The sequence below is a fragment of the Cheilinus undulatus genome, linkage group 12, assembly GCF_018320785.1.
Source record: "Cheilinus undulatus linkage group 12, ASM1832078v1, whole genome shotgun sequence".
In the NCBI taxonomy this organism is placed as follows: domain Eukaryota; kingdom Metazoa; phylum Chordata; class Actinopteri; order Labriformes; family Labridae; genus Cheilinus; species Cheilinus undulatus.
In genome coordinates this window covers 12,932,830-12,959,339 of record NC_054876.1, presented here as the reverse complement: position 1 = coordinate 12,959,339, position 26,510 = coordinate 12,932,830, and the positions used below count along the sequence as shown (strand labels likewise).

The 26,510-nt window shown below is 39.9% G+C and overlaps 1 protein-coding gene across 3 annotated transcripts in view; it reads left to right on the top strand.

The window, feature by feature from the left end:
* nlgn2b (neuroligin 2b) overlaps positions 1-26,510 on the top strand; it is a 139,589-nt gene that overhangs the window by 65,497 nt on the left and 47,582 nt on the right. For all 3 annotated transcript variants that reach the window (XR_005992686.1, XM_041801832.1, XM_041801831.1), the window contains exons 3-4: positions 6,744-6,797; positions 22,634-22,783. Coding sequence is in view for 2 of the 3 variants with exons in the window: in XM_041801832.1 (XP_041657766.1) it covers positions 6,744-6,797; positions 22,634-22,783 (204 nt within the window). In the remaining variant the exon portion in view is untranslated. The remainder of the gene's footprint in view (positions 1-6,743; positions 6,798-22,633; positions 22,784-26,510) is intronic.

The following is a 26,510-nucleotide window of genomic DNA, read 5'->3' as shown; positions in this document are numbered from 1 at the left end:
AAACAAAAAAAAGTATTCATATTTTTGATTTTTTTATCGTGACATATCAAAGTTCAGTGACACCCACACTGCAGCATCGCCCTTATTTTTCCATAAAACCCAGAGGATGAATCCCTTTATTTGGTGATCCCCACACATCTGCTCTATCACCACTAGCAGGTGACTTGAGTTTGTAACTAAATATCTTGACAATTGTAGGACATATTGCAATTAAAAAAGATGTTTTGTGGGGGGGCAATTATGATCCCCAGAGGATAAATTGCCCTAAAATTGGTGATCTGCTGACTATTTCTCTATCATCACAAGCAGATGTCTCCTAAGTTATAATGAAATATTGCCACCATTGTAGGATGGATTGATATCACATTTTGTACACAAATTATGCTTCCCATCTGAGCTGAGTTTATTCTGTAACAGAAACAGATTTAGGGTAAAAAGCTGTGTTTAACAATAAAATACAAATTATGTAAAATTGCCACCTTAAAGCCAAATTTTTCTTAAGAAGATTTTAGGACAGCCACATTAGCTAACACCAGTAAAACTTTGTTTCTTTAAAACTGTGTCCTCAGTTGTCTGGAAATTGATGGGGTTGAACTGCTGATGTCAGGCAAAAGTTATCTGCCTTTTGATGTTTCTGGCAACTAAAAGCAGAGGGATTTTTTTTTTCTTCCTGTATCTCAATCAGAAAAGTGCACACAGATGAGAGGATGTAAGCGTCTGGTTTCTTTTCACTCATATTGCTCAGCCCAACAGCAGTGTATCTTGATCACTTTGATAGCTCCAAGATTTAGGCTGGCCACACACTAGATGATTTTCAAATCTGAAATGATTTTAAAAACATGGGAGACCACAGACATAAGGACAACTTCAAACAATTTACCATCCTCTGAGCACACACTCTACATGACTCAACCAGACCACTGCAGATCACACAACTGCAGACCTGCCTACAACTTCGCAGTGAAGTTTACACGAGGATTATTCAGACAAATAATCGTTTGCAATGAGCTTCCACTCTGGACACACTCCCACGATCATTGGGGAGGCGACTCTGGCCTCAAATCTAGCTTAAAATCATGTAGTGTGTGGCCAGCCTTATCCAGTCCAGAATGCCAGTGCACAGTTACATGGTTTATGGATACATGGTTGCATGAATTTTATTTATAGAGATCAATACTTTTTATAATGATTTTCTGACATTCAAAATGTTCAGATTTGAGGTACAAAATATGTTTATTTGGAACACATTTTCAATCTGAGATGCTGATAAAATACAGTTCTACATTATTTATAGTCAGATTGTCTTCATCAGTTTGTGTGAAATACAGCCAGATCATCTTTACAGTTTGATATGTATGTGTACATTTCAGTGGGAGGTTCGAAGGCATAATTATTGAACATCAGGATGCGAGAGTGCAGGCATGCGTCTCATTCAGCTATTCGGAAATCTTTTATTGATCACAAAACATGCTGCGTTCCTGGCAGGGTAATGTCTTCATTTATTTGCTGCCATGCAATACTGGTCCTGTTTTTGTCTTACTAATTATCCAGAGCCTAATTCCAAACTACTTAAAGGTGAAACGCTGGCAAAATGAGCCTCTCTACAATCAGATTTATTTTTGCACTTCCTGGTGTTGGACACTAGGAGACATCATCCTTATATTTACAGACTATGGACACCAGCTAACATGACATGCCTCAGATTTATTTCACATTCATCTAAGAAACCTCCCATACAAAGTGTTAGGGAGGGGCAAGACTTTTCCATGAAATTCTTGGAAGGTGATTGGACGGACAATCTGTCACATTAATGACGGGCCAATCGGAGGGACAAGTCAAAATGACGTAGCAGACATGCGCAGCTCCAATGCTAACCTGAGCTAAACAGGCGCTGCTGTTGTGTGTGAATGGCAGAGTTTTTATGTGAATGAAATTATTAACATCTTTCCTGTCGTGAAAAGCTGTCAGTGTAGCTCTTTGCCCTTGTTCTAATCAAGAAACGGCCCAGCACTGATAGAAGCTGCAGCTGTGGTTACAGCCGAGCAAATTCGCTCCACCAGCAGCCATTTAATATGCCAACTCACACTACACTCCCGTCATGCCAAAGCGGGTTGGCACCAGTCACACCTATAAGGAAAAATGGGGTGTAGGGCAGTGAACACAGCAAACAATGTACCTGCTTTATGAGAAGTTTTCAGATTTTGTGATCAGCCTGTTAGCATTTAGCTCAAAGTGCCATTGTGCCAAAGTTCAGTCTCACAGAGCTGCCTGTTTGGCTGTACTCTCTGTCATTACAGCTGTTTTAGCTAGCAGGTTAGCTCGCTAACCCTGCACCAGTGGATGTTGGGAGCATGTCAGTGCTAACTCTGCCTTGTTTGGCAATCAGCAGCTGCATCCTCACTCATTGTGGATGTAGGTGGGCCAAAATGAATTGGCAGCAGAGAATCATGCACAGCCCAGATCAAAATGTTTGGGAGCCAGATCCAGCCTGTGAAACTTAATTTCAACACATTTAATCTCGAAAGTACAACATTATGTATTATCCTATTACCCTCCCTTCTACCTTAAGTCATGCTCCTGTCTGATACAATCTGTTTCTGAGCTGGAAATACTCTCCCTGAACATTTTCTCTGCTATTTCTTTGTGCAAAAGAAAATTCATTGCTCTCCTTTCTTTTTGCATTAGTTCACCCCTCCTGCCTTTTCTCCCTGAAATCATCCCTGCCTCCTCTCCTCTCTCCTCTCCTCCATCTTTATGCAGATGGCAGCAGAAGGGGTCACTGTTCTGAATGCAAATAGGCTTCTTGCCCTTCCTCACCAGGCCACCATGTAGCCTGCTACTTTTTCAGCTGAAATGAACTCAAATAAATTTGTAGAACAATGTAAATAACACAAATGTTCTTGTAGATTTAAGAGTAATTTTCTCACTCCCCCTTCTTCTCTCCCTCGCTCCCCTCTTACAGTGACTGTGCCTCCCTAACTCTCCTGTGCGGCCAGGCTACGAGGCAAGAACACTGTCTCACCGCATTCCTATTTCCTCAAGACACTCCTCAGCCAAGGGCCTAAGATCCTTCATTTTTATTGCCGCTAGAGCAGCCATTTACCGTGCTCTTTATTAAAAACCATATTTCAGGAGGCAGGACAGTGGAGGCAGGGATGGACCTGGGGGTGGGGGCACGGCAGAGAAGATGGAGAACGTGAGGACAGGACTGCATGTGCTGGAAGCTGCTGCTTGCATGCAGGAGGGTTGAGCTGAAGCTGTGTCTGACACCTTGTCAAGCCGACAGGCCACCATAGACTTGACATACTGCAGCTTCATCCCGTTTACTGCGCTGAGGAAATGGACAGGGACGGGAGACAGCTTGCGCTCTAGCCACCAGCTCACTGAACCGAACAGAAACGCTGTTGACTGAGGGATGGAGCCGCGTTAGGTCACACAGTACTGGGACAACCCGAGCTAAATGTTCCTGTTTAGGCCAATGAATTTCACTGACCAGTGGCCCATTACAGCATGTGACAGTCGACGCACCGGCAGGCTGCTCTACTGGGGCAGATGGGAAAGATGTTCTGAACCTAAAAAGTGTTTTTCCCTTTGGCTACGTCGTAGTAATTCTTCAAAAGTCAGAATTCATTGTCAGAGATCCGAGACACTGACCTAAATGAACTTCAAAGCATATTCTAATAAATAACTAGCTAGCATGTAGCTTTTCTGGTTATAAAGACCCTAATGATTAGCATACAGCTAAACCCTACATATTTTACAAGCACTTAGCCAAAACATGCTAACAAGTATTTACAAATGAGTTTAATGAAACATACATCCTGAATTAAGATATGAAATCTAAAGTTTTGTTGTTTTTGCTGTCCTTTAATATCTTTTAGAAACAAACACATATGAGCCATGCTAGCAGCATCTTTAGCTCTCAATGACAACTCAATCAGCTTCTGCTCAACTTCATAAGCTAACTGATTTGTGCTTATTAACTCTTAGCTTGGTAGATATTAAATCTGTCATATGAATTATAACTGTTAGCACTGTCCCTTTTTCACTATAAACATAATAGCATAGGGATGCTAACACAGTTACTTTCCAAGTACAGCCTCATTGAGGTTCTCAATTAGCCAAAATATGGCAATAAATTGTTCTGAAATTATTATTCCATCATAAAAGACAATCAAATGTTTGATGACTGAGGAATTGTTAAACTTATAAGTTCTAACTGTAAATCATAAATGTGAAACTGCTGCTCGCGCTCTTGAACATCTTTGCCAACTACACATCTTATAGCCATGCTAGCATCGAGTCCCAGTAGCCTTAGCTGTATTTTAATTTTTGTGTTTTAAGCCACTACTGCCATGAAAAATGCCTAATTTATGGGTAGCCATAGGAAATAAAATACCTGCTCAGCAACAACATTGTTAGCATTTTCCATGGCAGCAGTAAACATATTAGCATGAAGATGCTAGCTTTTAGCAGGGAAGCACTGTCATGTCATGTACAGTTCCATAGAGAGAGAGACAGAGAGGCATGCTTGCAGATAAGAAGACGTATTGGAACACTAGAACAGCACTTAGTGACCTATAACTTAGTCATCCAATGAGGAGACCCATTGGATCAGAACTGAATTAACTATAATATGCTAATACATTGCCATGATGAGTGGGATAACTGATGAGCTAATTACACAATATATCGGTAACTTATCTTTAAAGCTAATGTTTTTTCCTTATTGTGATATTTTTGGACACTTGATGCATTTTAGCCATGCTAGCAGCATTTTTAGCTCTGTGATGCTAAACCTGTAAGCCTCAGATGTACGATACTACAAGTCCTGAGCTTGTTAGCCACTATTAGCATGGATAGTGCTTAGTGTTTGGGCGTTTATGGGAAGTTTAATGCCTCCTCCACTGCAGAATAAACGGAATTTCATAGTGAGCCTGTTCTCATGCTGTAGCTGGTGATTGGTGTAGGGATGTTTATTGGCTGAAGGTAATTGCTGGACCAAACAGATCCACCTTGTGCTGAGGAGGCGGTGATGTACATTTCATTACCTTCTGACCTTCCAAATGCTCTTTTTATCAAAATATAACTGATAAGAATGAACCGAAACAGAAACTTTAACACTGTACCATCATTTTCAAAGGAAATCCAACCTCGGCTCACATGAAGTCTCAGGGTGAGGTCTGATGGTCCGTAACAAAGTGTGTCTCTCTGTTGAGCTGAGCTTATTCCCCCGTATAGGCTCTCTCTTTATTAGGCATTAGAAAAGGAATGAAATCAGAGCAGTCTCCATTAAGCCGAGAGGTGTGGTTTTAGAGTGGTGCTAAGTAGTAAGGAAGTGCTGACAAGACGAGGGACTAATGTTCCTTTTTATCCATTACCGGTCTGCCTACCTGTTTGCTCTGGATCTCAGGACCACTGTACCATCTCCCTGGCAGGAAGTGCTCTGTGGACTGGGCGCCTGTATGGTGCTACTCTGAGGATGTTGCAAATCTATTCAGCATTGATCCTCTTCCATTTAGACGGGAGATAAACATTTTATACCAGGAAACCATATTCATATAGAGGGAAGGGTGAGAAAGCAGCTTTATGGTGGTGGAGTGCAGTAATGCTCTCTGTCTCCTTTGTCAATAGACTTAAAAAAAGAGTCAACACTGTGTCTTCTTTGTGAGGTTTCCAGCAGAACGGTTGAAACAGACGTGTCAGCTTCACACCGGCAGGGTGATAAACCCCATGGCAACCACAAGTAGAGTTTTTTTTTTTTTAAATGAGAAAGAGTGACGTCTCTCTGCTGGAGAGTAGGGAACGTGCTGCGGGTTGGGTACGAGTTTGATAAGGACTCTGGTAGCATGTATTTAACATGTGCGTCATTTGTATACAGTGAAAAAGAAGGACATAAAAAGCAGAGTTAATTGTAGGCCGATGGAGAGCTGCACTGACAGAAACCAAGAGAAAACAAATTAATGGTATCCTTATCAGTTAAGACTTACAGGGGTTGACACGTCGGGGCATCTGTTGGTCACTGTGATGAATGCTTGTTATTGGCTGTGCCCTGTGGAGCATTTAAGTGGCGTTACCATTAAACCTTAATGTGTGGCTCCTCTTTGACCTTGATGAGGGGAATCCTGTCACAAGGCTTCACGGCCCATGTAAATTTAAGAAGAGCTCTCTTCTGTTTTGCTTATTTGGAAGAAAAGGCTCATTTCAGGAGTAGTGTGCACAATGTCTGTACTCGTCAAATGCGTTCAGGTTGAGTTTGAGTGCCTGTCTATGTGTTTGTACATGCGTGTTTTGACAGTTCAGAGTCTCTTGATGGTGCAGGCGGACTCTCGCCCGAGGACTGCAGCACCGTCCCGAGCATAAGCAGGATACAGACACAGTCTTGGCATTCCTTTGCTTCTCCTGACTGAAAAAGAGTGATGGCTTGATTCTGCTCATTGATTTTTCTTTACAAAGCAGCAGAGTGTCAGGACTGATTGGGGAGAAGGGGTTGAGGAGAAGTGGCCCCTGGGGTCATTTACGAGGCAGTCCGTGACTAGATCCTAAGCAGTTTGAACAGATGAGTTTGGGGGTTATCTTTTGAGGAAACAGAGTGTAATCCTTGTGAACATTTTGTCACTGAAAGATCTCATCTCTTGCCTATTTTTTTCCTCTTTTAATCTCCCCTTGTTTTTCCTCTTTTTTTTTTTTCTGGAAAATGCAATCTGTTTGAAATTTCCCTCTTTTGTCTCCTGCACCTTTAGGTCCGCTTACAAAAAAACAAGATGAGTCTACAATGAACAGACCCAGGGATGAAGGTATTTTAATATGCATGTGTTTTTCCCCTCCTCTTGCTCCATTTTTCAAACTCTGTGGGGATTTTTCTGTTTGTATCTATATTAATAATCATCTTCAACTCATCACTCTACGTGCACATTGTATTGTTCATTGTTAACCCCTCTTATTAGCATGCAAATCTATCATTCCTCTTAGCTAAATCCCACTTTGACCTCCATAAGAATACTTGTTTTTCATTCCAGATGCAGCTTTTCAGCTACTTTGAGCTAATTTACTTTCCTCACTTGGTTGCTGTGTGGTTGATCAACCACACGCTGATGTCCTGACTATCCTGCGTAATGCATCACTGAAAATCAATATTCTGTCCTTTTTCACCTGCACTTTTATTTTTGCACTAAAGTCCTCATGAAACGGTCTGCTAAATTATCGTCCTTCATAACGTTCTTCATCTCTGCCCATTTTTTGCTTTTGCTGTTCATTTTCAAGTTCACCGCAGTCAGAGACGCTCTCATTTCTCTCTAAAAATCTGTGCAGACACTGCGTGCATCTGTTTCTGTACACGTGCCCAGGCGTACTGTATATTACATAGCATTATGCACACATAGGGTGCATTACATTTGCATTTGTGCATGTAGGTCTACTCAAATGTAGCACATGTTCATGTGTATGCCTGAGTGCATATGCTCTAATTTGTGCCAGTGTGTGTGGTTTTTCCTTTTTTTTTCTCCTTGTATTTCAGGCTCTGTGCTATTTAGGTATTGAATTCTCTCTCCCTTGCATCTCTAATTGCTATGGTTTAAAAAGAGACAGATGTAGCTAATCCAATTGTGTGGTTTCTTAACGGTGAAAACAGAAGGAAGGATTCATGCAGGATTGCCTAGGAGAGGAGCAGAATGATAGAATAGAGATGAAAGAAAGAGGAAAAAAGGGCTGAGCACTGTGAGAGCACAGGGGAGGGCAATGAGGGGGGGAGAGAGAGAGAGAGAGAGAGAGAGAAGGGGGAAAAATAGTCATAATGAAGACAAGTGCATGATGAAATGACATTTATAGAGCTTTGAAAGTGAGAGAGATGTAGGGGAGAGAGATTGAGAGGGTGGATGAGTAGCAGACTGGTGGAGCTTGACATTTATGCCAACACCTGATGGATTTTGACAGGATCGGGAGGGCTCGGGTAGGGCTTGGATTCCTCACTTAATTGCTCAGGTATGGATTGGAAACAGGTTCCCAAACAGGATTGGAAAAACACTATTATTAGTGTCTTGTTTTTCAGAGCACTCAGGCTTCGATTTGGGTGCAACAATATCCAGTCTGAAAGTTTTTTACCCAGATCAATTGAGATTTCCATAAGAAAAGAAATAAGAGAGAAGCATTATAATAGAAAAGAAGCTTTTGTACTAAAGTACATTTGAACAAATGTGAAGAAGTGGGGTTGTCAACAACAATAGAAGTACTAGACACAAGAAATGGTTTCATTTAGTCACCTTAGTGGTTGAATATCTCACTATTTGGCACCGGAGTTACATGTTAGTTAAATGTTTTACCAAAATGTTCATATTTTGGCCACAGGCCTGGGTGATCTGCAGTTGTGTTTGTGGAGATCTAGATTCTGAAAAATGAATTTCTAGGTTCTCTCATGACCTCCACCATTGCTCCCCATGGGCTTTGCCTGGTTGATACAAGACGGAGTGGTTGGAAAGGCCCAGCAGAGTGAGGTAACATTTGAGCTCCAGCTTGTCAAGCAGATTAAAGTCCTTTGTGAACAAACACTAAACTAAGTTTCAGAATAAAGCCTAATCATCTTTCCTGTTATAAGTGGGGTAATGCAGCCTGTTTCTGACATAGCTGTTCCCATCTCATTTTTTTAAATGGCTCTGACCTTTGTATAAGAAAAGGGTTTATATAAATAGCAATGTTAAACTTTAATATTGTTATATATTATTGTATTTTTATTGTAATACAATAAATACATTTTTTTACTAATGCTACTCCTAATATTAAATACTCCCTATGACCCTCTACAACCCTGCTGGATCACCAGTGATCCCAAGCAGTGGTGCATGTGTTGTTTACAATATCTCAGGAACCATAAAACAGATCTCCATTATGTAAATTGTGATCTGAAGCTTACCCTTTTGCCAATCTACAGACAGTCTCTGGTGTTCTTGTCCTTCCCAGAACAGGCACAAAGTGCCGTGTTTATGCAGATCTTTGATTCTGCACATTGCTAAATCCATGATAGTATGACTATTTATTACCTTTTCGTGATGAAAAACTTAGCATTCCTCCATTTTGACACCAAAAGTAAAAGACTTCCTGTTAGCCTGTTGGCCAATCATGATAATCCAATTTCACCTTATTTGTTAACTTTGCTGTAGCAACTAATCAGGGTCAGCCATAACCTTGCAAGGCAGATGGGTATGCCCGTTTCCTTGTTTCCCTCTGCCAATCCATCTTGCAAAGTTCCCATCTGAACCATTTAGGCCTGGTTAGAAAGTGACAGGACCAATTAGCGACGAGGGGCAGTACTTTCGGGCGCGGCTGAGTCATGACGTAAGCAAGCAGCACCAAGAGGCCGGTGGCGTTATAGCGGAAGACATTAGAGTGGATATTGCTAAAGTGCCAGTTTTATCAGAACTTGACAGCATTTCTTCGTTAAAAGAAGAACAAAGAACAGCAGTGAGTTGTTTTCTTTCCAAAAACGACTAAAGTCGTGTACTGACATGTCTACAGTCGCCCTGGTTCACGTTATGCGGTTCTCTATGGAGTTTACTCCTTCGGTAGGGTGTCACGTGTTTTGTTGCTCTGATTGGCCCGTAAAGATGTGACAGATGGAACTTTCATCCAATCACACTGTTTGTGAGGTTTTTTTTTTTTTTTTCAAATGCTCTGCCTTTTCCCAAACGCTGGCTACGAGTGGTTTACCAGATGGATGTGTGAAACAAATCCATCTGGTGTGCCAGGTTAGGTCAGCCAAAAATCAACAAGAGATATTATGCTCAAAGTGAAATGCAGTGACCTGCCACTAGGGCTCTAGGTATAGACTGGCTGTGGTCTTGATTAGTGGGCCTGCTTTAACCGTCCTGCTCTACTGGTATAAATCAGCACAGAGAATCTCTAAGGAACAGCATGACTTGGCAGTATTATATGAAAATGTGAAGGCTATGTCAGATAAAATTCAGTACAGGTATTAGGATTGGGTGAAAGCATGTTGAAACGCAAGCAGTGGTGCTGTGGGTGGAAATGGACACACACTCTTGAGACATTAACAATAAAGGTGCACTCATCACGTAGCACCGTCTTCATGATGGTAATTGAAGCGATACTGTGGCTATTTTTTAATACCCTAGGATATGGTATTACTATATTACACTATTGCCGCTCATTCCTAACGGGCATGTAGATATGAATCTGCAGGGAGGACAAAAGGCTGGCAGTGCTAGAGCTAACATCATTGTTAAAGTTAACAATTTCTCAGTTTTTAAGATAAAGATAGGGCACTGGTTAGAGTTGGAAAGTGAGATTATAGGGGGGAATGACATGCAGGAAAAGAGACACAGGCTGGATTTGACTGGACTTGGGCTGCCACCTTCAAGGACATCAGTACATACACAGACATGTGGACCACTAGACTACCCCAGCACCCCAACAACATTTTGACATTTTTCTTAGTGTTTTCTTTAATTTAGTCTCGTCAGCCTGAGTCTGAATTTCTGCTGATCTATTACAGTAGTCGCCTAGTGGCATTCCTACTAGGCACTAAATTTTGGGCAATTTTTGTTTACTGAAAAAAGAAACTAACCACAAAAAAAACGACACACTTATCGTTGAAATATAAAAAAGATTTCCAGCATATTTCAGTCCAGACAGAGCTCTCACCGTGTGCTTTTTCATGGCAGCTGTTGGTTAAAAATGCAAAGAAAATGTGAAGTGTTTATGTCTTTGGTACTTCCTGATTCTGTCAGTCTTTAAAATAACACAGCTTGTGTTGTTTGTAAAACTTGTTGTATCAAAAGCTATAAAAGCAGTGAGGATGTTGACAAACTTATAAGAGAGGAGTGGATATTGAGAAGGACAGCATCAGGTTAGGTAGAAAAGCGAGGAGTGGATAATGTGCCAGTGTTTTTGAGGCCAGCAGGCAGCAGAGACAGTGAGCTCCTTGTTGGCCTCAGATTTGAGCTGAGTGAGACACTTTCACCCTGCGACCCTGCACCCCCTAATCACCCCTCTGTTTGTGCTGTGAGCCCCTTCAAAACATGGGACCACTTTCCTCCCTTCAGAACACATCCAACTCTTCTTCTTTTTTTTGTGCCACAAGTCTTTTAAGATCTTGTGTGCCATCTTCAACTTGTTAGTTTCACTGGAGACAGATTCCTGTTTTCCTCACTAAAATACCATCTGTCCAGTGTTTTGATGGAATAAACTAGCCAAATGTTCTCTTTAAGCTCACCTGATGGAAGTCTAAAACCTCGCAAATGTTGTCAGAATTTAGAAGTGATGAGAAATGACTGCTAAAGGATTTCTTCTCCAACACCACTTAGACCTTTTCCTTACCACCTTTCATTAAAGCTTTGTAGGTATGCATGAGCTTTTTATCTAGCAGACCAAAAGGATTGGTTTTTTATTTTTACTCCTTGCCTTCACTGAGCTTAGCAAGTCTTTGGGTTACAAGGTTTTCAGAGGTTCTGAGTTGAACGAAAAATATTTTTACTCCCTTTTTAATTCACAGTTTGTTTATGGTTTACAGGGGTCAGAGTTCATAGTTTGAATCTGATTTGATCGTTATTCACTTCAAACTGTGCTGACCTTGGCAAATAAGATCACTTTAGAAACTTTATCTTAAAGGGAAAACAACTTCTAAGGATCTGCACTCTGTGAAAACTTCAGCAGAGTTGAGAGAGTTGTAAGTTTTAAAAGCTAATGTGAGGCTAATCTAGCAAAGTTAAAGGAACAAAATGAAGAATGTTTGAGCTGAAATGTCTATATTTATTTATGAATGTAGATTCCTATGTTATATATATAATCTAACTTGTTTCCTCAGGCTTTGTGTTGTGGGAGGATACAATCCTTTGCACTGTATTTATGTTGCTCAGTGAAAACAGTTCTTGTACAGGATTTAACCATGTTCCTGGGGTCTCTGTCAAAGAGTATTTAATGTTAATAATGTGGAGTGTCGTGTCGGCTACAGTGTAGTGTTTAATCTAGCTTTCGTGTGGAGAAAATACAAACAGAGTTGTTTTAGATCAGCCTATGCTAAAGTATAGATACCTGTCAGATGAGCAGTAGAGCTGTGATTCCTTTGGCACATGGGGATGAGTGGGTGTCTGAATCATTTTGGGTGTAGTGTTTTTCTATTGATTTTTTTTTTTCAAAATGTATTTATTGTTGGGGACAGCATATGCACTACTTAAACATTTTTGCTGCAGTAGGTTTGAATCCATCTTGTAAATGATGATGATGTTAACCCCTTAACGCCTGTTGTCACAAATTTGATACATACTTTTATGATCTCTCTATCTAATCAATATGCTCGATAAATTACTAAAAAAAAACTTCTTAATACAATCTGATAAATGATAAAAATGCCCTCAAGTGGATTATCAGTTACCAAAAACACCTAATAAATGAAATGAGATACTAAAAATATATTTGATAAATTTTATGGATATTTGGATTTTTTAAAATTTCAGTAGAAAATTAAATGAACATTTCATTTCCAAAAAATTAGAATTTTCTGGCTATTATTTGTGTTTTCAGGCTTTAAGGAGTTAAAAAGTGCACAAACGTGCATGGAAACCAGTACAGATGGGCTATTCAATTATAAATTCAACTGGGCCAAAATTTAAAATCAAGAAATGTAGCTGGGCCAGACATGTTCAGCGCCCAGTAAGCAACTGGTAATGTCAAATTTCAAACCATTACAGATCAATTTGATGAAAAATATGCACTTTTTAATCATAGTCTCCCTTTTAAATTTGGCAACATGACTAAAGCACATCAAAAAAGGACATAAAGCACAACCACAGAGCTGTATTTGAACTTAACCTGAGGTAGTAGAAATGCTTTTTCACTGGAATAAAATTGAAATAAATAGAAAGAAAAAATAAAATGAAACTCTGTAAATGATAATTTTGGCCACATTTTTGTGGAATTTTGGCTAAAGTGGTGGCCACACAACATGGCAGCTTGCCTCACATCTTACCATGGTGGACTGGGGTGTGACGTCCTGTTGCCAGGCTCTATTTTGAGTTGCTGACTCTCTTCAACTGAAAAAAAACCTTTACTTAATAAGGTTTTTTTCACTAAACAGTAAACCACCCTTGTGTTTTATGGATAAATTTTAGTAGGCTGTTAAAAATGGTCTTCCTTATTCTGTTAGTCATTATTATTATTTTTTTTTAATTGAAACTTTATTTAATTGGGGGTATAGTGAAGCAGATAAGTAAAATAATCGTTCAAATGGGGATACAAGCATGAAATTTGGTACATGTACTCTTAAAGGTCTACTCTTTTCAAAAATAATGCTGGCCATGCAAAAATCCAAGATGGCAACCATTTTTCAAGGTGGCCAACACATCACACTGAGCCCCATTGTAATGGGTTAAAATAGTGAAGGAAAAAAACCCACAATTATTGTCCAAGTCTAAGTTTTTGGACACTAAAATGGCAAGTGAAAGTAATTTTGTCCTTTGGCAGTTGCATATTAGACTTTAACCAAGATGGCGTCCAAGATGGCTGCCGCAAAAGACAAATTTCGTCATATCTCAGCTACTAATAGAGATAGACAAATGGTTTTGTGTCTGATCCTACCTTTTTCAGGTCAGAGAATCTAATGGACTTGTTCCAATAACCATAAAGGCTACCTGAACTGCTGCATCAAAATGGCATTGAGGATGTCTGCCATGGAACATATATTTTCATTAGAAAATATTGCTGGGGGCGCCGGTAGTCGAGTGGTTAAGGCGTGCACCATGTACGCAGGCAGCCTGGGTTCAAATCCGGCTTGAGGTCCCTTGCCACATGTCTCTCCCCCACTCTCGCCCCATCTCTGAGCCTATCCACTGTCCTCCTCCATCCAAATAAAGGCACAAAAAGGCCCAAAAACAAATCTTTAAAAATATGTATGTTTAGTAGTTGCCTAGGTATATATACTTTAAATTAATGGCGGGCGTCTTGGATGCCATCTTTGTAACAAACTTTTATGTTATGACAGTAACTAAAACAAAACTCATGAAGCTGGTTATCAAGAAACATTTTTATCTTGAAAAATCATTAGGCAACAATTGAAAAGGTGAAATAAAGCAACATGTGGTCAGGCAAGGCAGCCATCTTGAAAAATGACCGTCATCTTGGATTTTTGCGTGGCCAGCATTATTTTGGAAAAGAGTAGACCTTGAAGAGTACATGTACCAAATTTCATGCTTTTATCACTATTTGAACGATTCTTGTGAAATATGCAATCCGCTGCACTAGTACTCCTACTGAGATGCAACAATCAGCAAGGTAATTCTGTCCAGAACAGCACAATGATAAGTTCCACACGTATGAAAAAAGCAGAGCTTAACAACAAGGTTACATCAATCAACAATTCAGCAGCCTCAGTAGAAAACATATGCATATACTGGTCAAATGTTTCCTCACTCTAGCTTTAAAATATCCTAAACTAATGCAGTGCTCAAGTTCAAGATGACCAGATCACCATTTTGGTCTTTACGGCACAGGTTTCTCTGGACAACATTACACGCCACATGTAGTTTATTTGTTGCACTTTCTAAGGATGACAACGATGCATATATAACCGTACTGTCAGCATACAAATGAAACTTCACATCAGTAATGACCATACATAAATTATTTATACGCTCAGTGGCCACTTTATTAGGTACACCTGTTCCATTGCTCATTAACAGAAAGAGCTAATCAGCCAGTCACAAGAACAGAGTTGTCAACGGTATTGAAGGCATTCAGTAAATATAGAAAAATACAACACAATGTTCTTTAGAGTCATTGGCATTTATAGTAATATTTATGACCTTTTAGCTGAAGTGACCGTACTGTGTTTCATTTCAAAGCCAGACTGCTACTCATTTAAAATAACATGTTGTAGCAACAATTCTTTTAACTTGATCTTATCTTTGCAAGTAGCTTATCCATGTGTCAGCCATACTGAGTAACATTAAAAAACAAAAAACAACAACAACCATAAAAAAATGATTCTCAATCTCATTCCTGGAAAGGTTTGTGAAAAGTCACATCATCATTAAAAACAAGTGATAGTCCCATGATAAATAAAAGCTGGTCCAGTAACAAAACAAAAATACTTAATGGTTTCCTCTGTTTGAAAATGTTTGTTTTGGCTTTACATTTATTATGTGGTAGGGTAAACTTTGGGCCCTATTGTGTGCCAGATGAAAACATCATGATAGCAAGCTCAGGTGTAATCCTGTTTTCCACCTGACGTACATGTCATTTTTATGGCCAATGCTCATTTTTATCAAATAGCTCATGAAGCTGCGCTCTATTTAGCATCCATGGGTCTTTGTCTTAATACAAGGAGTGAGAAGAGAAGAGAAGTGGGGGTTGGAGACATTGAGAGAGGGGTCAATGGATGCCTTCTAAGAAAAAGCTTGTTTTAAAATGGTTTCAAACTGTTGTCTTTTTTCACCCATTATTATCAAAATACATACATAAGATGAGCTCAGTTTGATGAAAAAAAAATGTTGTCATTATCACAGTCAACTGTCAGTGATATTATTAGAAAGTGGAAGCATTTAGGAACAACAGCCATGAAGCCATGAAGCAAAAGACCACATAAAATCATAGAGTGGGGCCAACCACTGCTAAGGCGCATGGTGCATGAAAGTTGCCATAGCTCTGCTGATTCCATAGCTGAAGAGTTCTGAACTTACACTGGCATTCATATAAGCACAAAAACAGTGCAACGAGAGCTTCATGGAATGGATTTGCATGTCTGAGCAGCTGAATGCAAGCCTCACATCATCAAGTCCAATGACAAGCATCCGATGGACTGTGGAGCAGTGGAAAGGTGTTCCGTGGAGTGACGTATCACAATTCTGTGTTTGGGCTAGTCTGAGTTTGACAGATACTGGGAGGTCATTACCTTCCTGACTGTATTGTGCCAACTGTAAAGTTTGGTGCAGGAGGGATAATGGTATGGGGCTGTTTTTTCAGTGTTTGGGTTAGGGCCCTTATCTCCAGTGAAGGACAATCTTAATGCTTCTGCATATCAAGACATGTAGGACAATGCTATGATTCCAACTTTGTGGCAACAATTTTGGAAAGGCCCTTCTCTATTCCAAAATGGCTGCACTCCAGTGCACAAAGCAAGGGCTATGAAGACATGATTTGATGAGTTCAGTGTGAAAGAACTTGACTGACCCACACAAAGCCCTGACCTCAACCCCATCAAGAACTTTTGAAAATAACTGGAATGGAGATGAAATTATTAAAGACCATTAAACCAGTCCTTGTTGGTGTAATGGTCAGGTGGCTGAATACTTTTGGCCATAAAGTTCTCAACCCAACTTCTTGTGGAAATTCAACAAGGGAGCTGGCAGAAATATGGTAAAATTTGTTTGTTCACATATGCAGGTAAACCCAGGATGGGGCAATTTTCCATAGTATGGAGCATGTGTGAAAGGGGCTAAAAACTTTGAAGTTGGGTCAGAACACTGTTCTACACATATGCAGGTGAGTTTTACCCATGTCCATCCTGAATCCTAAGAAAGGTTATGCTAAATCAATGGACTGCACCTGTAATTCTTATGATAAAAAACAGATAAGTCTGCATAAGTTAAGCTTGTGAAAACAGCAGTTTATTTGTATTGTACAAGTAATTACAGCGACAGTCTGGCCTTTAAAGTGGCAGCTACATGTCACTGCATATGTCCCCTTTCCTCTGAGGATTTAAGTGATGGTTTGAGTGCTGCTGAGAGTGCTGAGCCTTGGCGACAGCCTGCTGATATGTCACTCCTCCATACTGTCCTGGTAACACCGGGATAATTGAACTTGTTTACATATCCTCTGGGAAATCAGCCGGAGTTCAGAATCCACCAGAGAGGAGAGGGAAAAAGAGCAGCGCGTCAGAGCGTACAACTGAAAAGCCTTTTTTTAGCCGTCTGCCTGTATCATATATAAATGTGTGAAGCCATATGTGCCTTCTTCCTGTGTTCTCTTCTATGTATGTGGTGCTGTGAGTGACGCACCCAAGTGCATGTGTAACCTGAGATTCAGGTGGTGATGCAGGCGGGTGTGCAAATACGTGAGTAGAATTTGTTACCAAGGCAACAGGCATTCAGTGAGTCGGTGCGATGGAATGGCTGGTGCAGTTCTATTAGCGAGAAGCAGTTTCCATAGCGACTCAACATCGCAGCTGCCTATGCAAGACTTAGTGTGTGTGTGTGTCTGTGTATGAATGCAGTGTGTGAATCTGCGTGTTCATTAGCGTGACTCTGTGTATAACTTGCTTTGTAACGTCTCTTTTATTTTTTTTCATCCGCAGCATCGTGTTGTTTTTGGTTTGAACCTCCCATCCACGTCTCTCACACTGCCCTATTTTCATCTCCTCTCTCCCTGTCCTTCCCCGTTTCATCTCTCGCTCCCTCTCTCTCTCCTCCTATCTCTCTGTCTCCCCCATCTCTGAGTGCTGAAGCTCATCAGGGTAAACAGATGCTGTGGCTGTTATTTATGTTTCCACTTGGTCTGGCTTTCATACAAATTATCCACAGGCCCTGCACAGTGCAGAAGCTCTGCCTAAATGGGCTGCACTGGCAGCTCTCTCAGCCTTATCCACGCGCAGACACTCAGAGCAAACCACAGACGCTAGGAGAGGGGGGGGGGTGATCATAAAAAGAGTAGGGGGTGAAACATAACATCACACATTGATGGGCACAAAGACACTGCTAACAGAGGGGGGCATCAGAACTGGCTGCAGCGTTTGATCCTCTCGATGAGATTTAGGAAGGTACCATTAATGACAGGACAGGGGGGTCAGACAAAATAGAAAAGCCCAGCAGTAAAGACTTGCAATGTTTGCTGCCAACTTAAAGGTACTCTGATAAAGATATTTCACCTTCTGTGTCTTCATCTTGACTTTTCTGATATTTAAGTGGATTTAAACACACAGTGTGTTAAAATCCTCCACTGGGGGCTCTCAACCAAAACAATGACACAATGATGAGTCCAGATCTGGATCACCAGCTCCCCTGTTTACTTCTTGTTTTGAATTGAGGACTGTTCAGTAAAATTAGCACCTCATAAGGCATATTACTTTACAGAAAACCAGTGTTTCTATTTCTGATTTCAAATTTCTATTGAGGGAGAAATGAACTGAAAAATGCACTTCCTGGTTGCACTGGAAGCAGTCCCAGGATGTGTGTGTGAACAGGAACCTGGAAGTACAGTTTTCAGTGTGTTTCTGTCTCATTATGACAAATTCATGAATAAGGACAAAACTTTGGTTGGCGGTTTAGTAAAAACAACTTCTTGGAATTTATTTGGAATTTTAATTCAACAAGCACCTTAGTCCTGCTTAGTGTAAAATATCAGTCACTGTCTCTCACAGATTACCTATCGCTCCAGTACTGTAAGAAAGCTCACTGTGGTAAAATGCCTCACCTCATATGCCTGATTGCACTAATAAATCTATTTACAGTACTCAATGTCAGAAACCTCACTGTAATAAAATGCTTCACATCATTCATACTTTTGCCCTTCTTTTTCTGTTTACTTCAATCAAGTCTGTAAGAAAGCCGACTTTTGTTAAATGCCTCACCTCATATGCATGATAGCACTAATTAATCTATTTACTGCAACTCAAATACTGTAAAAAAAAAACCTTGCCGTGGTTGAAATGCTTTATCTCTTTTCTACTATTGCTCTAAATATTGTAAACTATCTTCGATTTTCTTATCTACTTCATATTTATCTGCCCACATACTTGCAGATTTTATACTTCTGATCATATCTAGTCAGTATTCTTGTACCCCTTTCACATCTTGCAACAACACCATCAATGCACATAGACTTGTATATACTTGAAAAAATACCTAACAAGAGCTTGTACATATTTGCATCTTAATTTTTTAAAATACTTTTTCTGTTTTATATACTTTTTATATTTAAAGCTCTAGTATGTAACATTCGATGAGAACTGTGTAGAATCAACTCTGCCCCCCCCCCCCGCCCCCTCCTGTTCTTCTCCGTGTTTGAGCTCCGTAGCTCCGCCCCTCTTCTTACATACCTCCTCGCAGATGTGCATGTCCACTGAATCAAATACCAATGGTGGCAAAACTCTCATGGAGTGATTTTGCTCCGCTTTTCCACTGAAATCAATGGCCGGATTACAGGCAAGAAAGCACTTTAACGTCTCAGCATGAACAAATTCTACATAGGGCAGAACACCTGGTAACTCCGCCATTGTATCAACTTCTCACTGAGCTGAGAGGCGGAAGCGCACCTACTACAACGGCCAGCCGTGATTGGCTGAGAGTACAAGCCTGCTCACTGGCTGAAGCATTGTCCCCTGCTGGTTTTCCTCAAGTGAGAGTGCAGCAAGAGGAGGCGTTGCAGAAGTGTGTTACTCTGTTAGATGGCTTTAATAACTAGAAAAGCACTCGGAGAGCACAGACCTCCACCATTAGCCCTATCTCCCAATAGTAAAGAGTCCTTTGAAAAATTCCTGGATCCAGACCGTGATCCAGATCACTCCGAAAAATACAATTAGTTCTTCCTTATGCCTTTCCTGACATTTAGAAATTTTAGCACAGAGATACTACATGCTGTCTTTAAAGAGTTATAAAAGCTGTAAATAGATTATTTTTCTTTGAAGATTGCTGCATTTATACAAACTTAGAATGGTTAGTGTAAATCAGTGAACTAGCGTACCAGCTGAACTCTGTGAACAGGTCAGCTCAGTGGAAAGTCTTTAAACAGAAAGCGACTACTTCAAGGATTGATACTATTTTTTAAGAGTGGTTCTTTGGGGATCTGACCATTTTCCAGTCTCTTTTGTTACTGCAACTTTTTGTTCAAAAGTATAACTGAAGATCTGAAGTATTTGAAAGCCTCTGTACTTTTCAGTCCAATAATTAACATTTATCATTAAAAACACTGGTATCACAGAGTATTCCATCCATCCATCCATGATTTTCTCCTCTCATCCTATTTGGAGTAGCAGGGTGCTGGAGCCGATCCAAGCTGTCATTAGGCAGTGTCAGGGTACATCCTGGACTGGTCACCAGTCAAAAAGAGGGCTGCCATGTTGAGACAAGCGAGCAGTCACGCTCACATTCACACCTACAGGTTATTTGGAGTCACAGAATAAACCTAACTAGCATGTTTTTGGACTGTGGGAGGAAGTCAGAGCACCTGGGGAGAACCCAAGCATGCATGGGGAGAACATACAAACTCCACACAGAGAAGCCCTGTCAGACTGGGACATGAACCAGGAAGCTTGTTGATGTGAAGAAACAGCGCCAACTACTGCATCTGCAGCTGTCATAAAGTATTAAAGAATCAATATGTTGATAACCTGAGTAGTTAGCACAGCCTGTGACTGGAGGAGATGAAAGAGGGAGCGTGGTGTGGCTTGTAGAAACACACATTTGAAGACACTTAAACAAGACCTCAAAATATATTGTTTGTTTACACTATAATTACCATAAAATCCAAGATGTAGGTTGGACTGATATGAACATCACAGTTTGATCTGGAGCCCCTCCCAAAAGGACAAAAGGTTTAAAACAATGGTTATTTGGGTTGGGACCCAGCTGCATAGCTATTTTGGTGCCATTTGTTTTTGCCATCAAGACTTTGCGTCTCTGTTGGCTAAAATATGGTAGTTGATAGTCTTTGGTGCCTGTAGTGAATTTGATAGACATACAGTCAATGAGTCATACTGCCTACCTTGACTAGCCACTTGTTGTCTTTAACTGAGAAGTCTTTTCAATCACAAGGGCACCCTGTTAAGTTAATCTACATATCAGTATACTCCTGTTTACTTTACATGCAGGGTTATGATGTAATGTGGGAGAAAAGATTGGATAGTCGGCGCGAATTCCCTCAAGTGTTTGGTCCCTAAGCATCATAGCATGTTAATAGCCATGAAGCAGCCGTTTGCAATGCACTATTAATGGTACAGTCATGGACGAAAGTATTGTCACCCCTGGAATTTCTCCAGAAAATACACCATTTCTCCCAGAAATTGTGGCAGTTACAAATATTTTTTGTATACACATGTTTATTTCCTTTATGTGCATTGGAACAACACAAAAAAAAACAGAAGAAAAAAGCCAAAATTGACATAATTTTACACGAAACTCAAAAAAATGGGCCTTACAAAATTATTGGCTCCCTTTTAAAACTGTTGGGTAAGTCATTTTATTTCAAGCATGTGATGCTGATTTAAACTCACCTGTGGCAGTAACAGGTGCTGACAATATAGAAATCACACCTGAAGCTAGTTAGAATGTATAAAAGTTGACTCAGCCTTTGTGTTGTGTGCCTGTGTGTAGAAGAGAAAGAAGACCCCAGAATTGTCTGAAGACTTAAGAAGCCAAATTGTGGAAAAATATGAACAATCTCAAGGATATAAGGCCATCTCCAGAGATCTTGAAATTCCTTTGTCCACTGTGGGTAATATAATCGAGAAGCTTATAACCAATGGAACTGTGGCTAATCTCCCTGGACGTGGACGGAAGAGAAAAATTGACAAAAGAATGCAACACAGGATAGTTGGAATGGTGGATAAACATCCTCAGTCAACGTCCAGACCAATTCAGGCTGTCCTGCAGACTCAGGGTGCAAAAGTGTCCGCTCGGACCATACGTCATCATCTGAATGAGATGAAGCGCTATGGCTCTGCTTTTTGTGTCGTTTCAATGCACATAAAGCAAATAAAAACGTGTATATCAAAAACTTTTGTAATTACAACAGTTTCTAGGAGAAATGGTGCATTTTCTGGATAAATTCCTGGGTTGCCAATACTTTTGTCTATGACTGTATGCAGAGAGTGATGATGATGGGGTGGTGGCTGTCATGACATCATATATCTCAGCACTTTCTACTGGCGTTTAGGTCATAACTGTGTATGCACTGAATTTTACAGTAAAATGTCACTGCTTCACCTTGCACCCTACTCTTAACTGAACAAGGTTGGTGTTTATACTGTGGCTTGTTCCAATTTTTATTTTGTTTATTTGTCTTTTTTACTAAATGCTGACCTGGAACAGCCAGAATGATGAAGTGTGCTGCATTGGTACAAATGTAGATTTTGGTGTACTCAGTGGGAAAAAAGGGTTATCTGATGTCAAGGTGAATCAGTTGCAATATCTGAATGTAAAGCACAAATATAGTGACAATTTTGAAATTTGAACTTTATAAACTAGATAAATAACTTTCTTATCAGCATTTTAGGAAATTATTTGGCATTAGAGAAGGGGAAAACAGCTGATCTCTGAAAAACAGATTAACAGTAGATGTTTCATGTCAAATATCTCTAGGTACAGGGGCACAGTGGTATGTAAATTATCTTCTGTATCAGTAATCTGGTTGGTCTCATCAATCAAGAGTCTAAACTTTCTACTAACAAGTAACTCATACAGCCCATCTTCAAAAAGGCTAAACTATTTCTCCTGGAGTCCTTATCACAGGTTCAGATTCAATCCTGGCTCCTTCATGCAACGTAAATCACTTCAACCTTCCTTTCATCCTTCACCTTTCTATATCAAAATAAAGTTAAAGCCCCCCTCCAAAATAACATCAAAAGAGCATCATGGTGTGGTAAAGACTTCAATATAAAGGATGAAAGTCCTTACCTTTGTTTATGTTTGTCATGCAGATATCCGGGACCGCCGTAAGAAGCCGGTGATGCTCTTCATCCACGGGGGCTCCTACATGGAGGGCTCAGGGAACATGTTTGACGGCAGCGTCCTCGCTGCCTACGGAAATGTCATCGTGGTCACCATGAACTATCGCCTCGGTGTGCTCGGTAAGTTTTAATGCACAACATCCTGCAGGCATTTTTGATGTACCGGTGTGTGCGATGGAAGTGTTTGCAGACTTTGTTTGACGTGTTTCATCTCACCTCAACCAGCCCATGCGTGTCAGAGGGATGATGTGTTCAGAAACGGTGAAACAACACACAAACAAAGGTCGATGTATGAAAAATTGCACCATATGACAAATGCGATTTCTAAGGCATTATGATTTATGTCCTCTCATAAATCACTGTGGACTAAAGACTGCCTTTAAAAGAAAATTAAACACTGCTCTGCTGATACCGACTGACTCTATGATAGCATCTCAAGGCGAACAGTATGAGCGTCTGCAACATTATATACTGTGAAAATGCTTTTTTGATTTGTTGACATGAAGCAGCCACTCACCACTGATCATTTCCACTGTGTTGACTTGCTGCTGCTTGGACAACATGTAGGAGAAAGTACAGACATCATGCACAATGCAAGAGTGTTATAAACCATGTCAACCACAGAGGAGCAGTATGATGCATGTCTCATTAAAAAAAATCTTAAAAAGGGCAGAAAACACATTTTTTGATCCGTTTTTAAGTTGTTACTGTTATTCACTACTTACTGTCTCTGCCATGTGTTTCTGTTTTTATTGTTCCCTTGGCATACCAATTCTTCTTATTCAAAATATAAGCACCAGAACAAAAATACAACAATACAGTGCCTATAAAAAGTATTCATCCCCTTACTGGATGTTTTACACTTCTATTGATCTTATAAATCAGTCATGGTCAATATATATATATCTATATCTATATATATATATATATATATTTTTTTTTTTTACAAAAATATAGATTAAAAAACTCTTTAATGTCAAAATGAAAACAGACTTCCACAAGTAATGCCAATTAAACAAAAATATATGATGTGAAATTAGTTACTGCATAAATATTCATCCCTCTCAAGTCAGTGGTATTCAGCGTGTTATCTTTAAACCATTTCTGTGTATCTTTCATTGTACCCTTCGGATCATTGTCTTGCTGGAAAATAAATCTTCTCCTAAGTCGTAGTTGTCTTGCAGACTGAATAAGATTCTCCTCCAGAATTTTCCTTTTTTTTTTTTTTTTTTTGCCACATTCATTTCACTACGTTTACAAGCCTTCCAGGGTCAGCTGCTGAGAAGCATCCCCACAGCATGATGCTGGAACATTCTTTCACTTGACCATGGAGTCTTGAACATGCTTTTTGTTGAGATTTAATATGACAACATGCCTCACTACCATTCAGCTTTGAATGGTGAAGAACCCAGGCAGCAGTCGCTGTATGCAGAGTCTCTCTTAGCTGCTAAAGCTTGTAACTCCTCCAAAGTAGTCATAGATGTCTCCTTCTTGCTCAGCCACTCAGGTTGTGACTACTGCCTGATCTAGGCAGATTTACGCATGTGCCATACTCCTTAAATTTCTTAATGATGGATTTAACTGACCTCCAGGGGTTGTTCAGTGCATTGGAAACTGTTTTTTTGTAACCATCCCCTGACTTTTGTAATCTTTTCTTTGAATTGCTTGGAGTGTTCTTTTGTCCTAATGGTGTAATGGTAGCCCTCAGGCTCCCAGCCTTAAGCTTGAAGGAGACACAGTACCACCCAGATGTGTTTTACCTACATAATTCCTTTATGTGAAGAGAGTGAGTTAAATGTTAAAAAAGACCGTGCATGGCAGCCTTAGGAGTTTCCAAGCATTGATGTGATGTTGGTTAATTATACTTTAATAAATTCTTAACATGTGTTTTCTGCTCAGAATCATTTGGTACAATGTGCTTTTGATGCTGTACAACTCAAGGTTGTTATTTTAGAGCTGGATTGAAGTAAGTAATTTTATCAAACATTAATCAGAGCAAAAGGCACTAGTTAATGTACAACAATTTTCAAGACCATATAAGAAAACACATTATCAGATTAAGAGCGTCTGTAAAATGGATTTTATGGTGGTTTTGACCTTTCAAGCAAATTTATACAAATTGATATGTCCTTTGTCAACTTCCATCAACATTTGAAACATTTTTCATAATGAAACTTAAGAAAAAGGACAAAGGAGGCAAACAAAGAGAAATATCATCATCTTTTTGAGGCCCTAGCATTTTATATAATTTCAGTGCTTTTAAAGAAAAAACAAAATCAAGTGCTTGACTGTGTATTGAATGCTTTAATTATGTCATCCCCTACCGCTACTGTAACCCAACAAGCCAGACATTTTCACTTATTTATGGCATAGAATTAGAGCTGGGCAATATGGCCTAAAACCAATATCGTTATATTTTAACTCTATGTCCAGTACACAATATATATTATGATATTTCCTTTAAATTACTATAAATGTTTAATTTAGCCCTGTGATGCTTATTAAAATATGATGATTAAAGCTGACCCTTCTATTTGATTTTTTTCATGTGCATGCAGAAAGGGTAAAATCAATACCAGGTAAATTTGAGAACACTTTTTTATTTTGAAAATAACTTCTCTGACAAGTTTTTGGAAATAGAAATAAGAAATGCCATGACAGGCCTTCAGCTGAAAAAAAAAAACACAAAATTCTCCTTAAAGTCTTTTGTGTATGTATTGATAGAAAGTATGTTCTCTGTTGTGTTTACTATAACTGATCATAAAAAAATTATTTTTATATCCACCATTAAGGGTGACCTACAAAAAAACTCACCAATCACAAGATGCAAGTGATGGCCAAACACTGCAGTCCTTTCCACCCATTCAGACTCCCAGCTTTGATTACATTAGTCCGTTGTCTGTGCTGATGACCACTGGAACAGTTTCTTACATGTTCATGACATGAGAGCATCTTTCTGTGCAAGGATCTTTCCTGTGTGATCATCAGGAACAAAGCTCGTTTGGAGGCATAAACTTTTTAACTCCTAGTTGTCCTGAGACTGCAGATCTGTTCTTGTGAAGTGGATCACATTTGTTAGCTGCTGGGCCAACTTTTTATCTCTGATATGTACAACTCTGATGGGGATTTTTTCAGCAAAAAACTTTGTGTGTGTTGTGCTGTGTTACTGCTGCTGTAATCTCAGCATAATTACTGCGTTTTGTTCATCAGTGTCCTTTTGAAATCCAAACCTCTGCCAGATGACAGATTCACTGCTGTTTATCTTCTGAACCAAATTGTCCATCTCTATCTTGAGTGTCTGTGTCTCAACAGCGCTAACTCGACTTAGTTCTCTGTGTTTACACTTCCCGCTCTCTCATACCTCACTCCCTCCCTTTCTGATAGAAAAATGTGAATGTGTGGAGGAGAGTTCTCTGGATGGGTGGGGGAGCGTGTTGTCTGCTGTATGAGCGAGGCATTTAGGAGACCGTGGGAGAAATGAACTCCTGGGAGAATTGCACGTTCATCACAAACTGTGAGTAAACTTACCTAACGCATGCTTGACAGACAACGGTGACTGTTGTTCACTATTAGTGGAGCCAGTCAGTCAAATAAACTAGTAGAAGCTGGATGGGATAAGAGCAAAAAAATCTTTCCTCCATGAAAAGCATTCAGTTCAGTTCTTTATACAATATTATCATCATGATTTTGACAGATACGAACATTTCTATCTATTTACAACTGTGGCTGAGCAATCGAGAGATTGTGGTTTCAATCCCCAGCTCCTGCAGTCACACATCGATGTGTCCTTGAGCAAGACACTGAACCCCAATTTGCTCCCACTGCCTCGTCAGTGGCATGTAAATGG